Source organism: Chiloscyllium punctatum, chromosome 8 (genome assembly GCF_047496795.1).
Source record: "Chiloscyllium punctatum isolate Juve2018m chromosome 8, sChiPun1.3, whole genome shotgun sequence".
Classification (NCBI taxonomy): domain Eukaryota; kingdom Metazoa; phylum Chordata; class Chondrichthyes; order Orectolobiformes; family Hemiscylliidae; genus Chiloscyllium; species Chiloscyllium punctatum.
In genome coordinates this window covers 67,621,442-67,637,016 of record NC_092746.1, presented here as the reverse complement: position 1 = coordinate 67,637,016, position 15,575 = coordinate 67,621,442, and the positions used below count along the sequence as shown (strand labels likewise).

Sequence of the window (15,575 nt, the reverse complement as noted above, 5' to 3'; positions counted from 1 at the left end):
TCTATCCTCCTATTCCTGCCCTCACTAGCTCATAGCACTGGGATTAATCCAGATATTACTACCCTTGAGGACCTCCTTTTTAAAATTCTACCTAACTCTCTGTAATCTCCCTTCAGAGTTTCAACCTTTTCCCTTCCAATGCCATTGGTTCCAATGTGGACAATTTCTGCACCCTCTCTGAGACATCCTTGATCCTGGGAAACAACACACCATTCTGCTTTTCTCTGCTGGCCACAGAAACGTCTCTCTGTACCTCGGACTACAGAATCCCCTAACACAATTGATCTCTTGGAAGCTGACATACTCCTCATTGCATTAGAGCCAGTCTCAATACCAGAAACTTGGCTGTTTGTGCTACGTTCCCCTGAGAATCCGTCACCCCCTACATTTTCCAAAACTGCATATCTGTTTGAAATGGGTATATCCACAAAAGACTCCTGTTGTAGCTGCCTACCTCTCTTACCCTTCCTGGAGTTAACCCGTCTATGTGACTGTATCTGAGACTTTCCCCCCCTTCTATAACCACCATCCATCACATACTGTAGCTGTTGCAAATTCCTTATCAGTTCTATCTGTCTCTCCAATCGATCCACTCGATCTGATAAGATTCGCATCCAACAGCATTTATGGCAGATATAATCTGCAGTAACCCTTAAACTCTCTTTAAACTCCCAAATCTGACGAGAAGTACATATCACTGCAAAGGCCATTTTTGCTCCTTCACAATCTACAGACCCAGAAAATAACACCATCTTATTCCTCTACAAACACTACCCCAGGTTAAATTAATAGCTATGGCTTATATTTTAAGTTTAAGCAAGAGACTTATCTCCAAAAACATATAATCAAAAAAGAATCCACTGTACCCACTACTGCAGCCTTTCTCTTGGACGGACTTAAAACAACAATTAACTTATCTGATTCTGTGCTGTGAACTTCGCCCAACAGTTCCTCCAAGATTAGTTGTGAATTTCGCTGTTTGTTAATTTTCCCAGATGCACTCCGATGTCCAGAGATACATGGATTCAAACAGCAAAGGCAGTAACTGTGCAGGTTTTCTTTCTTTCTTTCTTTCTTTCTTTCTCTCTCGCTCTCTCTCTCTCTCTCCTGCACTGTCCTCACCACGTGCTTCCTTTGTCTGCTCTTCTCCCTTTTAAACTGCTGTTATTTTGACTTTTTTTTCCAAAGTTCCAAAACAATGCAACACTATATAAAACAGAAATTGCTGCTCCTGGAATTCAAGGAAATCACCTCCAACACTTAAAATACCTCAAAAAAAAGGAGCAGCTCTTACAGCCAGAAATTTTTCCTGTCCTCCATCTTGGATTACCACCAGACTGAATCCTTGCAGATTAGCATGTATACAGTAACTGAGTAAATTATGCTTCATCACCCACTGTCTGAAACAGGTTTATAGGCAGAACTTAACTGTAAACCACTGGGCTCTTTCTTGGCCTTCAGTGGTAAACTTCATTTGAATTGCTGCCTCTCTTTGATCTCCTGTGTTTCTCTACAGGGATGCCTATCAAATTCCAGTATTCTGTATACAGCTGCCATACAGAAAAGATTGCTCAGTAAATCTTTGTTCCATTTTGTAACTCTTCACTGACTACACTCATCCACACAATCTTCAAATTGATTTTTTCTGAACAACACCATAGCAAGAAAAAATGAGCACTAACAAACTGGTCACTCCATGTAGTAAAGCATTGACTTTTTCCTTTCTGCACAAACAGTACTTGTGATTAGCTGTACTAGCATATCAAAAGTGGAGACAGATGAAATGGTCTAGCAGAAGGAGTTACAAACTTATCTGTACCAAGACAAATGTTGTCAATTCCTGGCCCATTCTTCCAACTAGACGAGATAGAGTGTGGTACTGGAAAAAACACAGCAGGTCAGGCAGCTTCTGAGGAGCAGGAGAGTTGTTGTGTCAGGCAGGATTCTTCATCAGGACAATCATTCATTCTTCCAACTCCCATCCCAACACCTGCAGTATGATTCACCACCACCCCCCACCCCGTGCTGTCTCCTATTTCTGCTGGCGTACTCCTTTCCATTAAGCATGTGTACTAACAAGGCCCCCAAAAGCTGTAGGACAGCCTTACCAAACAAATTGGTGACTTTTTTTGCTGACAGTCCTGCAAAGCATCTAACACACCATGCCACTGAGGGTGCTTATCAATCACCCACCCGCCAACCCCATCTTTCTTCCCTGCTCAAGATGAATGTTTCCAACAGCCTAACCCATCCTCACTGAATATGTTTAAGAGAGACTATGATTTACTCACAGCAGGCTGATCATCCCCTCCCTAATGCGTGACATTGCTTCGAATTTCTTTTTAATTCATTCAAAGAATGTGGGAATTGCTGACTAGGCAGGCTTTACTACCCACCCAGAGTTCCCTCAAGATGGTAGTGCTGGACTGCTTGAACTGCTGCATGCTATTTGTTGTAGGTAGGCTTGCTGCTAGGGAGGGTAATCCATGGTAATCTGCTGTTGATCCTCCTGAATTGAGGTCAACAAATCCTCACACCTCCTCCCCTCCTAAACCACCCCAAATTCAAAAGAGAAGAATTACATTTCTGGTCAGGTGTGTGGGATTGTTAGAAAAGGGAAGGAAGCGCAACCAGGGCCGTGAAGGGGTCAGGGAGGGAGGGAGGAGGAGAGGAAGAACAGAAATTAGTAGAAACTGAAAGGAAGCCACTGGGGGCCACATTTTCCAGTAATTGCCATCCAAAATACAACCTGCAGCCACTGATGTCCATAATATGCCGGTACTCTCACCCAAAAATAAGACTCAGAGGGATGTCAAGCAGAGAAAGAAACAAAAAGAACTAGGACCTTGAATGGTGTTGTGGAACAGAGAGACTTAGGGGCTCAGATACATAATTTGTTTGAAGTTTGTATTACATAGAGATAGGGTGATTTTTAAGGCGTTCAGTACGCTTGCCTTCATTGCTCAGATCTTTGAGTATAGGAATTGGGACATTATGTTGAGGTACAGGATGTTGGTGAGGCCTCTTCTGGAGTACTGTGTTCAGTTCTAGGTTCTAGCGCCCTGTTATTGAAAGGATATTATTAATTTGGAGGGGGTTCAGAAAAGATTTACCAGGATGATGCCAAGAGTGGAAGGTTTGAATAATGGGAAGAGGCTCAATAGGCTGAGATTTCTTTCGCTGCAGGGTACTAGGTTGAGGGGTGACCTAATAGAGGCTTATAAAATCATGAGGGGTATAGTTAGGGTGGGGCATTTCGAGACTATGGGTCAAAATTTTAAGATGAAAGGAAAAAAATTTAAAAAGACATATGGGGAATTTTGTTCACACTGAGTGATTCGTGTGTGAAATGAACTTGCAGAGGAAGTGGTGGATATATGTACAGTTAGAATGTTTAAAAGATATTTAGATAAGTATATGAATAAAGAATGTCTGGAGGGATGTGGGCCAAAAACCAGCAGGTGGGATTAGTTTAATTTGGGATTATGATCGGCATGGACTATTTGGACCGAAGGGTCTGTTTCAATATTGTATGACTCTATACCGAAGACAGTGGGACAGCAGAGAACACAGAGAGAAAAACAGACACACAGAGGGAAAAGAGTAACAAACAAAAAGCAAAATGCTAAGTATGATCATTACAGTACACAATATGTTCGGGGATGTTTCAAACTGAAAATCAACGTGGAATCAGAATATTAAAATAATTTTACTCATCCTTTGTTAATATTGCTGCTTGTTTTGACAAGTGCAACAAAAATTGTGCAAAGTGAGATGATCAGCAATCTTCCAAGCTAAGAGTTTTGTGAATAAGAAAATAACATTTATGAAATATTTTGAATTACATTAAAAACAAACACATTTATCAAAATTTCTACGTTTATCCAATTTTAATATATGTCATTTAATTAATTTATCTCGTCTACACGCTGCAGAATAGATTTGTGTATATGTCACAGGAATCCTGAGTTTATGCAGCAGAGGGCAGCCTTTTAAAGCAGGACTTATAGAAAAGTACAGCACAGAACAGGCCCTTTGGCCCTTGATGTTGTGCCAGAATGTTACAAATGAACCCATACCTCATTCATTTGGCCTACCCTAAGAAGCAAGCAATGAAACAAAATTAAAAATCATCATAAATTTACCACATATGACTTTTGAAAAACTGAACCAACTTAAAAGAAGTTTGATAGCCTTTCAGTGGCAAGTCATTTTAGAGTAGTCACAATAGATTTTTTTTTATAAAACTTGGGGAAATAACAAATGTAATCACAATCCTAAACTGATTCATTTGCAAATCTCATTTAATAACTAGCTTGAATTTTGAATTAGAATATTAAAGCTCTCTGAATAGCTCACTTATAATTATTTTACTTGGCCAGAGCTGAACACAGTCTTGTCCTATTCTTGTGGTCACAGTTTTAAACAGGTGTTTCCATTCACCTTCTGGTTACTGGTGAGGGTCCTCTCAAGATCAGTAGCAGGATTTTCTTTGCCTTGAGAAAAGTGGGAAGTGAGAGAAAGAGAGGACTGCAGATGCTGGAGAGTCAGTATTGAAAAGTGTAACGCTGGCAAAGCACAGCAGGTCAGGCAGCATCTGAGGAGCAGGAGAGTCAATATTTCGGGCATAAGCCATTCATCAGGAAAGTGGAAAGTGGCAAATAAAATTGGGAAAGTATAGTGAGAATGAAAAATTAAAACTCCCAACCTCAACAAAAAAAATGTAGATTTTCACTTCAAGTTTCAATACTGAGTTCTGAATCTTGCTAATGAACAGCAACTACCTTATTTCCAATGCTTTTACATCTCATTAATAGATATTCTCACTTCATTTCTATGAAGCTCATGACTCCACCCACTCCACTCCCCTGAACCCTTCCCCTTGAAACTAGACAGTACCAGTTTCCAAAATGAATGTCAGAGCAGTTACTTGACATCACTGCCCACCTGGTTCTCTGGTCCTTCTCCAGTTGCACCGGCACCATAATTTCCCTGGGTGCTGCATAGATGCCATCTCTTTACCCTTCACCTTCACAAATACACATCATCAAACCACCAATATGACAATATTGTCCTTACTGTTTTTTGGAGCAACTTGCACATCAATTCTTCAGGACTTCACTAGATTTCCCATGCCTATGCCTTTCATGCTTCTACCATTTGTTTAATGGTAAACATGATTCAGCCGATCCCATTGTAAAATACCTGCATTTTACAGATCCTCCTTACTATTTGAGAGGCAGCAGCAGTCAGTGAGATAGGACAGTGACATGGCATGCTGCTGAGATTAGGTGGCTTTTAAGACTTGAGCTGGTGAAGCCAGCAGCTGAACTGTAGTGGGAAAGATGGAAAGTTGACTCTTTTTTTTTAAATTTCATTTTAAGTTAATGAGAATGGCGATGGTATAAATTTTGCACTATATATTGAATGCATGTGACAATAAATTATTCAATTCAATTCAGTTTGAATGCAGTGCAGCCTCTTATTAGGCAGCATGTTGGGAGCAATCATGAGGCACCTCCTTTACACCTTCCGTCTTTGATTGTCCTTCAATATGTCAGAGTTTATACAAATTGGACAGTATTTAACCTGAGTGAGGCAGCACTTTGTCCACCAGCAGACCATTGAGCTATTTGGAGAGTAAAGATGTGAACTCCCCATTATATACCTCCAAGTCCTGAAAGACAGAGGCCTCCCTTCCTCACAGTTCAATGTAATGTTGCCTGCAAAGGTATGTGGAATCATCACGTATTTTGTCCTTTCACCCATAGAGTGAATCTAAGTGTGGATGAACCATGAACGACAGGGTCTATCAAAACACCTGCACATTACTTATTACCTCACTGTTGTCAGCATTAAGATGCAATGACTTGGCTGGAACCATTGATCAGAGTCAAAAGAGTCAAGAGGTGTGGTGCTGGAAAAGTACAGCAAGTTGGGTGTCAACCAAGGAGCAGGAGAGTCAATGTTTCGGACGCAAGCCCTTCATGGGCTTATGCCCGAAATGTCAACTGTCCTGCTCCTCGGATGCTGCCTGACCTGCTGTGCCTTTTCAGCACCACACTTTTTGACTCTGAAATTCAACATCTACAGTCCTCACTTTCTCCTGGAGTCATTGATGTCATGGATGATGCTATCTGTAGTCAAGCAGTTGGTTGTTTGTGAGATATGAGCAAAGTTGCTTCCATTACAAATTCCTTAGGAGATTCTAAAGGAATGATCCTCTTTTACTGCTGCAAGGTTTAAAACCCATTTCCTTACCCAATACATCCCTCTCTGAGGAATCACTTCTAATCCTGCAGTTGGACTCCCACTTGGTTTCCAGGAATTGGCTTTACTATGACCAGTCTTATTACAATAGAAACATTTTGTTTTGTTATATCATATTTAAGTTCCAACTTTACTTCTTTATTATTTTGGTATCTTTCCGTTTTATGCATGTAACTAACAACCAATCTTTCTTTCTTTTGCTCAAAGCTTTTGTTAGATAGTTTGGCCATTCTAAATTGCCCATAGTGTTCAGGGATGTGTAGATTAGGTGCGTTAGTCATGGGAAATGTATAGTCGGGTAAGGGAACAGGTCTGGATGGGATACTCCTCGGAGAGGTGTTATGTCCTTGTTGGGCTGAACCGCCTGTTTCCACACTATTGGGATTCTAGGCTTCTATTCTCTCTCCACGTCATACTGTCTAAGTTCTCTCCTACTCGGATTTTTTTTTTATTGTATTTTCTTTTCCATTGCTGTTTAAGTTCTCTTTCCATTTCTGTTTTTCATTTCTAACAATCTGAATTGATTTTAACTGTGAATCATTAATTTTAGTTTTCCTTCCTTTTAATTCTAAATGTTGGGTAATCACTTCTAGCATGTCTTCCTTGCAAGATCCTGTTTTTATTTCTACATTCAGTTTATCTGCTCTCTATCTCAGCTTAACTTTAGTCAAAGACTTCAAATGATCTGTCATGTCTTCTATTCCCAGCAAAGTCTTAGCAACAAAGTAATTTTGAAAGTCCAGTCTCCATAAAATATTCCACAACACTCCTGTTTTATGTCTAGTACTCCGTTAACCAATTTCTTTAATTATTCATTTCTCCTTAAATTCAGTGAAGAGTCATGACTTTATTATGATCCCAGCTGATGGGAATCCGGTTTGATAGATCATATGTTTTATTATTCTATTTAGTTAGCATGGTGGTCAGTCACAGAATATATTCATTTAAGGCTACCAATGTTCTCCTAACAAAAACATACAAGTTTATTACACAACAAAAAAGCAAGCAAAGAAATATATGTGAAAAAGTGAAAAAAATCTTAATATGAATAGCAAAAACATTTGTTCAATCTTTATTTCTTAACAGTATCCTTTATGGTCACTCAATCCCAGTACAATAAAGTTCCTTTCTTAACTTGAAGATATCTTAATTCAACTGATTTGTTCAGTGAGCTTTCAGACTGCTCTCTCATTCTGATGGCCTCGAAATTTATTTCTCATTCCAAATGTCTGGATTTCTTTTTCACTGAATTTTAAGAGAAACCTGTAGTTTTTTTTCCACCCCTTTTCCTTGGACTATTTAAAAAAAAACTACACAAACTAACTGCTATTCTACTGTGAAGCTGTTCTTCTGAAGTGAAACTCAATTCTTTTGAAATGAACTCAAACCATTAATAGCCCTTAGCCATTTGATTTTCTGCATGACATAAAGTTCAGCATTGTGAACACTGAACCAGTGAATCTCTCAGGTATCTACTAAGCATTTAACATAATCCACATGGCTTCTTGGTGTATTTAGTTAACTGTTCCAAATTACTTTCTGGGCTCTTTAGAAGTTAGCTTCACAGAACTGAAAGCACAAATCTATTTACTTTTCCATTAAAATCCAAATTCCCAAATAATGCTGATGTAGTATACTGCTTTATTGCCAACCTGAGGTTTTAATTAACATTCTTAGTTTGACTTTTGACTCTGAATAGATTATTATTGATGAGCACAAACAGGTGAATGCATCCAAAGTATTACTGCATCCTAAAATTGATTTCACGGCCTATTGACATGTTAATTTCTTTATGTAACCTCCAAGTATGTAGTCTGTTGATTAAAGATCTGAACAGAATATTTCCAAATCTTACTTCAAAGACAGTAAATGAGGAAGCAAATTTCTGCAACAATGGTGTACCAGTATAAAAGCATGTTGAAGGTTTGTAAGAGTTGTATTTCTTTTAAATTCTAGGATGATGAATTGGAGGCACAGGTCTCATTTCTTCAAGGACAACTGAATGATCTTGAGGCAATGTGCAAGTTTTGTGCTAAGATGATGAATGTGCATATATGTAAGTATTTGTTTTATTATTCCTAGGAAAAAGAAACCTTATTATTGTGTGCAACCCGTTGATGTTTGTGATTGATGCCCAGATTTACTTCTGCTATTTCTCAATAACCGTCACCTATTTTTGCTTTCTATTATGTTTCTTGTAAATTAATAAATTATCACCCCTCAGTTGCTTTACTTGTCTCCAATCTAATAAGTTAATTGGTAAGTTAGGACTTCCTAGGTAATATTCAGCTCACTGAACTCATGCAGCTATGTTTTGTTTCCACTAGCATTACTTGCCTGACTAGTTAATGTTGTTTGTATTTTCTGTACTAGTTTAATTGACATAACCTCATTGGTGTATGTATCTCAATTAGAATACTACCTTATGTTATTAACTTGAAAAATGCATGAATTTAAGATAACAGTAAGTTAAATTTTATAACCTAAGTAACTGTTCAACAGTTATGGTGTTTGATGGATTTCATGGAATTAAGACATGCTGATATAATAGGGGTAAGTATTGGGTAGGGGAATGGATCTGGGTGGGCTACTCTTCGGAGGGTTAGTGTGGACTTGTTGGGCAGAAGGGCCTGTTTCCACACTGTGGGGAATCTAATCTAATCTTATACCTTTAATGCTGAACTGATTTGGTTTCATTAAAAAGGGATTTTTTTTTGCTGAAAATATTTCTGAATTTGCTGTAATGTGGAATTATTAGTGCACCATGAGAGGATTAAATCTAGATCTATCCTCTAATCAAATTTTCAATATTAAATTTTCAATTGATGGTGTTTCATTGACATATATCCATGTAATGCATCAAGCAGCTGATGATGTACAACAGTTTTATTGTTGAATTACAATTCAGAATTACAATTACTAGTTACTACCAAATCCTTTTTTGATCACCACCAGTTGAAGTATTTATAGGTTTATAGTGCTTTTTTTTCATATTATCAAAATAATTTAACAGCACGGGGTAAACAGTGCTGTTTTCAGCAATTTCTTCACATTGATGTGAAAATTTTCTCAAACTGAAGTGTGCTCAATTAAGGATTTGGAGTACATAATTCATGAATTGATTTATGTGTTTGTCTCAAAGTTGACTGTGGTTTATACCTTAAAAAATTTCCACTAACGACTGTTTTTTGGTCGAAGTCACTTTACTGTACAATACAAAGTTCTGCCTCTATTTTACGACTGCTTACCTTAGCAATTAATCTCAACTGCAAGATCTTGTCAAAAAAGCATGAGCAATCTAGAACTGAACACATATTTTCACTATGGTGAAGATAAAGGAAAATCACCATAGCCCAACCAGACCATAGAGCTGCTGTCTCATGAAAGAAATGACTGGTGGCACTTTAATCTGAGGGTCACCGTGCTTCAGGCAAGGAGAAAGATTGCGAAGGAGAGTCCTTCATGATAACCTCAGCCAGTGCAGGAATTGCATACGATGCACACACTACATCATGAACGTGCTATCCAGACATTTAAGCTAACATAACACACATTTCCCTACAACAAAAGCAGCTTTGAAATTTTTTGGAAGGGTGAGGATTTCAAAATGAGCTGTACTCAGGATGTAACTGCAATATATTATGGTGTAAAGGAATCTAAATGCATTATTCAGCAACCTTACAATTTATGCATCCAGAATTCATGCAGAAATATGTTGTTTGGTTCAGTGCCCAGGATTTATCAGAATGATGGTTTCTTACCCACTGCTCAGAGAACCAATGGGGAAGGTCAGTCAGTTTCGTGATGGGGAACCCCAACCAAACCAAGTGCCTTTCAGCTATCTAATTAGCTTTCATGTGGCCTTCCCTGCAACTGAGGTCCAAGCAGCAAAATTGCCTCCTACTGAGCTGCCAGCCAATCAGAGGACAGCATTTGTCATTGTTGCCAGTGGTATCTACTGGTGGCACTGCACCATCCAAGGTCCGGGATCAGAAGGAGACCACAGGTCATATTGAGTGAAGGTGGGAGAGGGGGCATGAGAAGAAGTCCCTTAATCCAGCACAAAGTGCTTCATTTGTGAGGGATGAACCAAACCATAGCAGGTCACTTACAAGCCTGATGGGACTTGCTGGCCAACCTACCAAGAATACAGTAGATCCATATGGTTTTCATTTAATCTTTAAGCCATGATTAAATTATGGTGGCTTCAGGATTAATGCGTGTAAATTTGTTTATTAATGAGTTTAATTGACATCCTTGCAGTTGGTAGCTGGAGTCCCAAGTCATCTCTTCTAACCTTACATTTATTATACACAGGCTTTCCTGCTGCCACAAATCTGATATAGGGCCTCCCCAACTGACTGCATAAGTTCAACCCAGTTTCTCTACTAATTCTACTCTTTCTCTCAGAAATACCTGCAGTGCAGCTGATGAGCAAGGTCCTGACATTCCTGGTTATTAGTGATCTTAAAACAGAAATTGTTAAATACCTACTTGCCAGAAAACCTAATCAACTTCCATGTCTTTTAAACACGAAACCTTCATGAGTAGATCATGCATTTCTTTTTAATGGAATAATGGTCTCAAGATTCATAAACATGACAGGAATCCTACTTAAAGTGATATGGTCTTACAGATGTGTTTGGTAATTTACCAATAGCATTGAAGCGTAGGTATTTAACAACGCTGCAAGAAGAGCAATGGTGCTGAATATTATTTAACTGGAGAAAGACTGCAGAAAGTGATACATCAGAGGGAGTTGGGAGTCCTCCATGAATCACATTCAAGTTCAGTGTGTAATAGAGAAGGCAAATAGAATGTTGGTCCTCATTATGAAAAGAATGGAGTACAAAAATAGGGAAGCTTTGCTAAAAGTATACAAAGCACTAGTCAGACCACAACTAGAATTTTGAACAGTTTTGGTCTTCTTATCACAGGACAGATATATTTGGATTGGATTCAGTCTAGAGAAGGTTAACTAGGCTGATAGGTATGGAGGGACTGTTATACAAGGAGAGGTTCATTATATTTGGCCTGTAATCACTGAAATATAGAAGAATGGCAGGAAACCTTATTGAAGCACGCAAGATTCTTAAGGGACTTGACAGAAGGGTTAGATGCAGAAAAGCCGATTCCCTACTGGGCACGGTGGCACAGTGGTTAGCACTGCTGCCTCACAGCGCCTGAGACCCGGGTTCAATTCCCGCCTCAGGCGACTGACTGTGTGGAGTTTGCACGTTCTCCCCGTGTCTGCGTGGGTTTCCTCCGGGTGCTCCGGTTTCCTCCCACAGTCCAAAGATGTGCAGGCCAGGTGAATTGGCCATGCTAAATTGCCCATAGTGTTAGGTAAGGGGTAAATGTAGATGTAGGGGTATGGGTGGGTTACGCTTCGGCGGGGCGGTGTGGACTTGTTGGGCCGAAGGGCCTGTTTCCACACTGTAAGTAATCTAATCTAATCTAATCTAAATAGCATAATCTCAGAGTTAAGGTCTGAACATTTAAGATAGGGGAATGTCTTCTCTGAAATAGTGAATCTGTGGAATTATTTGCCACAGAGGCTTGTTGAGGCTGGGTCATTAGATATATCCAAGGCTAAGATAGACAAACTTTTAATCAGTAAGAGAATTAGGTATTATGAGGAAAAGGCAGAAAAGTGGAGTTGAGGATTATCAGATTGGCCATGATCTCATTGAATGGCAGAAAAGTCTCAATGGACTGAATGATCACTTCTATGTCTACCGGTCTTGTGTATTCATGTATAAGACTTTTATAGTTGCTGTGCGTTCCAGCAGATTATTGTTTTGACTTGATTCTAGAATTAAGTTCATCTTTGTGTTTCTGCCTTTGTTATTCCTCCAAACTGTTATTTTGCACAGGAGAGATCCAACACTTAATGATCATATTTCCAAGGAGTGATGCTGTGATGCTCAAGCAATTTTAGAAGTTGGAACAATAATAATTTGAGGTTTTAATTTAGTATCACCATTATGAAGATATGCATTACATTACCCATAATCGCTTTCACTCACAACTTTACAAATAGGATGAAATATGGAATAATCGTCTTAAGTCAGGTTGAGCTTGAAATCTTTCTTCCTGTTACGTGATGCTTCTATTTTAAAATTCTTATCATTGTTTTCCAATTCTACCAATAATCCAGATCTTTTCTATCTCTATTTCCCATCAGTCCCACAAATATCTGGGATCTCACTATTCATTCACTTCTGGCCTCTTAAACTTCCTATTTTAATTTCTCCATCATTTGTGATTCTGAGCCTTAAACTGCCTGAAACTGCAATCTCTGGAAATTCTTCCTAGATCTTTCCAACTTGCTACCTCTCCCCTTCCTTAAGATAAAACCTACCTCTGCAACCAAGATTTAATTTCATCTGTCTTGTATCCCTGAAATTGGTTGAGAATTAAATTCTGTTTCAGAATGCTCTTTGAAGCCGCCTAGAGTGTTTTATTACATTAAAGGTGCTATATAAGTATGTTTTTGAAACAGCTACACATTCCCCTAACTACAAAAGATCATAATCCATTACTTTTTTTTTCCAAATCCCTCATTATCTTTGGCAAATAAGTTCATTTCCTAGTAGATCAATTGATGAGCAAATAGTATGAATGCCAAACCATTTCATGCTGTCATGCACATTGCTATTGCTTAAGGCATGTTTTTATTACTGCCCAAAAAGATCACGTTTGCTTTATTTTTGTGGAGACAACTAAGTGAAAGACATTTGAAGGTCATCGTCAGGCTGGACGGTGATAAAACAAAATACTTTCAATCTCACTGGTATGGCTTTATTGATTTATTTACTGTGAATACAGAGATTTTCTGACTCTTAGATTGGCTGAGGATAGTTTAAAAAAGACATAGTGAGACAACTACAATTGTATCAATGTTGCTAGCATCAGAGTGACTGAGCACATGGACAAGTGTGAGCAGATTAGAGAACTAGCATGGATTGTAAATTGAGTTGAATTTGTTGAGAACATGAAATGGGAGTGCCAGTGGACATTATTTATATGAACTTCCAGAGAAATTTGATAAGATTCAACAATAGCAACTGTTAGCAAAAATAAAAGTGCATGAAACTCAAAGCACACTGTTGACATTGTAGAAAATTGGTTCGGTGGTAGGAGACCAGAAGTGAGGATAAAAGAGTATGTACTCTTAATTGACAAATTTGGAGAGTGGTACGCTGCTGGTGCATTAGCTTGTTAGCAAAGTGTTCCTGCTATTTCTTTGCCTCCCACTGAAACATTGCCAAGATTATGCCAAAAGGCGCAGTTGTCACCTCACAATACATTTGCCTGAACAGCTTGATGGTAATAAGATTTTCCAGATTTCCATTTCATTGTCTGCATATGTTCTCTGTGTGAAGAATTGAGAATGGAAAAAAGTGCAAATCAAGTTTTCAGACAGCGCTAGTTGCATTTGTGAGCCATCATTCATTATTTTACTGCAAGAACATTAACAAGGGTCATGCCAAGATGCTCACTTGTCATATTGCAATGCACTTGCCTGAACAGCTTGATGATATTAAGACTTTCTAGGTTTCCATTTAATTATCTGCAAATGCTGGCTGTGTGGAAGGATGGAGAATGAGAAAAGGACAAATCAAGTTTTCAAGCAAATCAAGTTTATTTCAAGTTTATTTTGCCCAGAAGAATCACTACAAATAACATATGCACTACTATTTTATGTGTATTGTGATCAGACTAAATACACTGCTTTATTCAGTGTGAATGCTATTAGAATTTAGAGAAAAATAATTTTGACCAGTATTGTACATATGAATCTTGAGAAACATTTATTGCAGATCAAATTGTTATGATTCAGAATAAAGAACAGTGGAAGGAGATAAATTAAGTACTTTCTGTGAAAATTAAATTAATATTAGAAGGGGAGAAAAATAGAAAAACAGTCAGAGAATGGATGAAAATAGTTAGCTCTTTGAAAGAGCCAGCATGAGCACGATGGACCAAATAGCTTCCTTCTGTGCTGCATCATGCCATGAATCCAAAAGGTATTGAAAAGTAACCCTGCTATTCAAGAAAACATGCAGTTTTGTGAAAGGGAAGTTGCATTTAACAGTTTTGAGAATATAACTAGGGTAAATAAAGAAAAACCTAGAGGTGGTTCTGAAAGTTGAAGATTCATCAGAAAGGCAGAGGCAGAGTGGTAATGTCACTCCAGTAGTAATCCAGATGTCCAGGCTAATGATCTGGGGCATGGATTCAAAACCCACCAATTAAATTCAATCCCTAAATCTGGAATTAAAAGTGAGCTGAATTGTGACCATGACGCGATTGTTGATCATTGTATCAAAAATCTGTGCTTCATTTGTGCTGTTTAGGGAAAGAAATCTCGACCTTTATTTGGCCTGGCCAACATTTACTCCAGATGTATAGCAGTCTGATTGACTCTTAAATAGCTTCTGAAATGACAAATCAGAATTAGCGATTTGGTTCAAGAACTGTTCTGAGGAATGCTCACTTGACCCAAAAAAATTAACTCTGATTTCTCTCCACAGATGCTGCCAGACCAGCTGAGCTTTTTTTCAAGCAATTCCTAATTTTGTTTCTGATTTACAGTACCTGCAGTTCTTTTAGTTTTTATTCTGAAATGACAAACCTTTGCAAAGTCTAAACAAGGAATGAAATTGGATGGACCACCTCGTAATAACCTAGGCAAGGAAACAAGAAGGGCAAGCCCAACACTATCAACCCTGCAGAGTCGACTATATCGACAGCTTGTTGTTTTATAACTCAATGGGGTAATGAATTAGATATCAAGTAATACCAGTTCCAAAGTTATCACAGGTTTCCATACATAACAAAAAATCTTGATTGCAAACCAATTGACTTTACCAATGGCAAAAAGGAAACATGAATTATTAACATAACTCTAAACTTAAGCATTGCCCCCTTTCTTAAATTCTCCTGTTCACATACAGGCGCACAAGGCATCCAAGATGTGAATTTTAAGGGTGAGAAAAGAATGAAAAAGGGAGGAACAATCTAGACCACAGAATTTAATGAGTTGTTCTCTTTGTCTTCCTTTCACTTCCTTGATGTTGACACGTTCAGTTTTTCATTCACTGATTGAGATTTTGGAAAGATGAATAGACAGCTAAAAGCTATCTTGAAGGGGAGACTCCACAATTATTCCTATCATCAAAGATGGAGAAGTCCAGCCCATAACTGTAAAAGGCAAGTTTGAAGCATTTGCAGTCATCTTCTCTCAGAAGTGCCAAGTTTTGCCCGAACTCCACAGTCATAGAATCTTACAGCATGGA

General features: G+C 38.4%; 1 protein-coding gene across 10 annotated transcripts in view; it reads left to right on the top strand.

Annotated features, from left to right (window-relative positions):
• The window catches only part of tbc1d5 (TBC1 domain family, member 5), a 511,825-nt gene that overhangs the window by 446,330 nt on the left and 49,920 nt on the right, over nucleotides 1-15,575 (top strand). For all 10 annotated transcript variants that reach the window (XM_072575721.1, XM_072575720.1, XM_072575718.1 and 7 more), the window contains one exon: nucleotides 8,227-8,326. In XM_072575721.1, coding sequence (XP_072431822.1) covers nucleotides 8,227-8,326 — 100 coding nt within the window. The remainder of the gene's footprint in view (nucleotides 1-8,226; nucleotides 8,327-15,575) is intronic.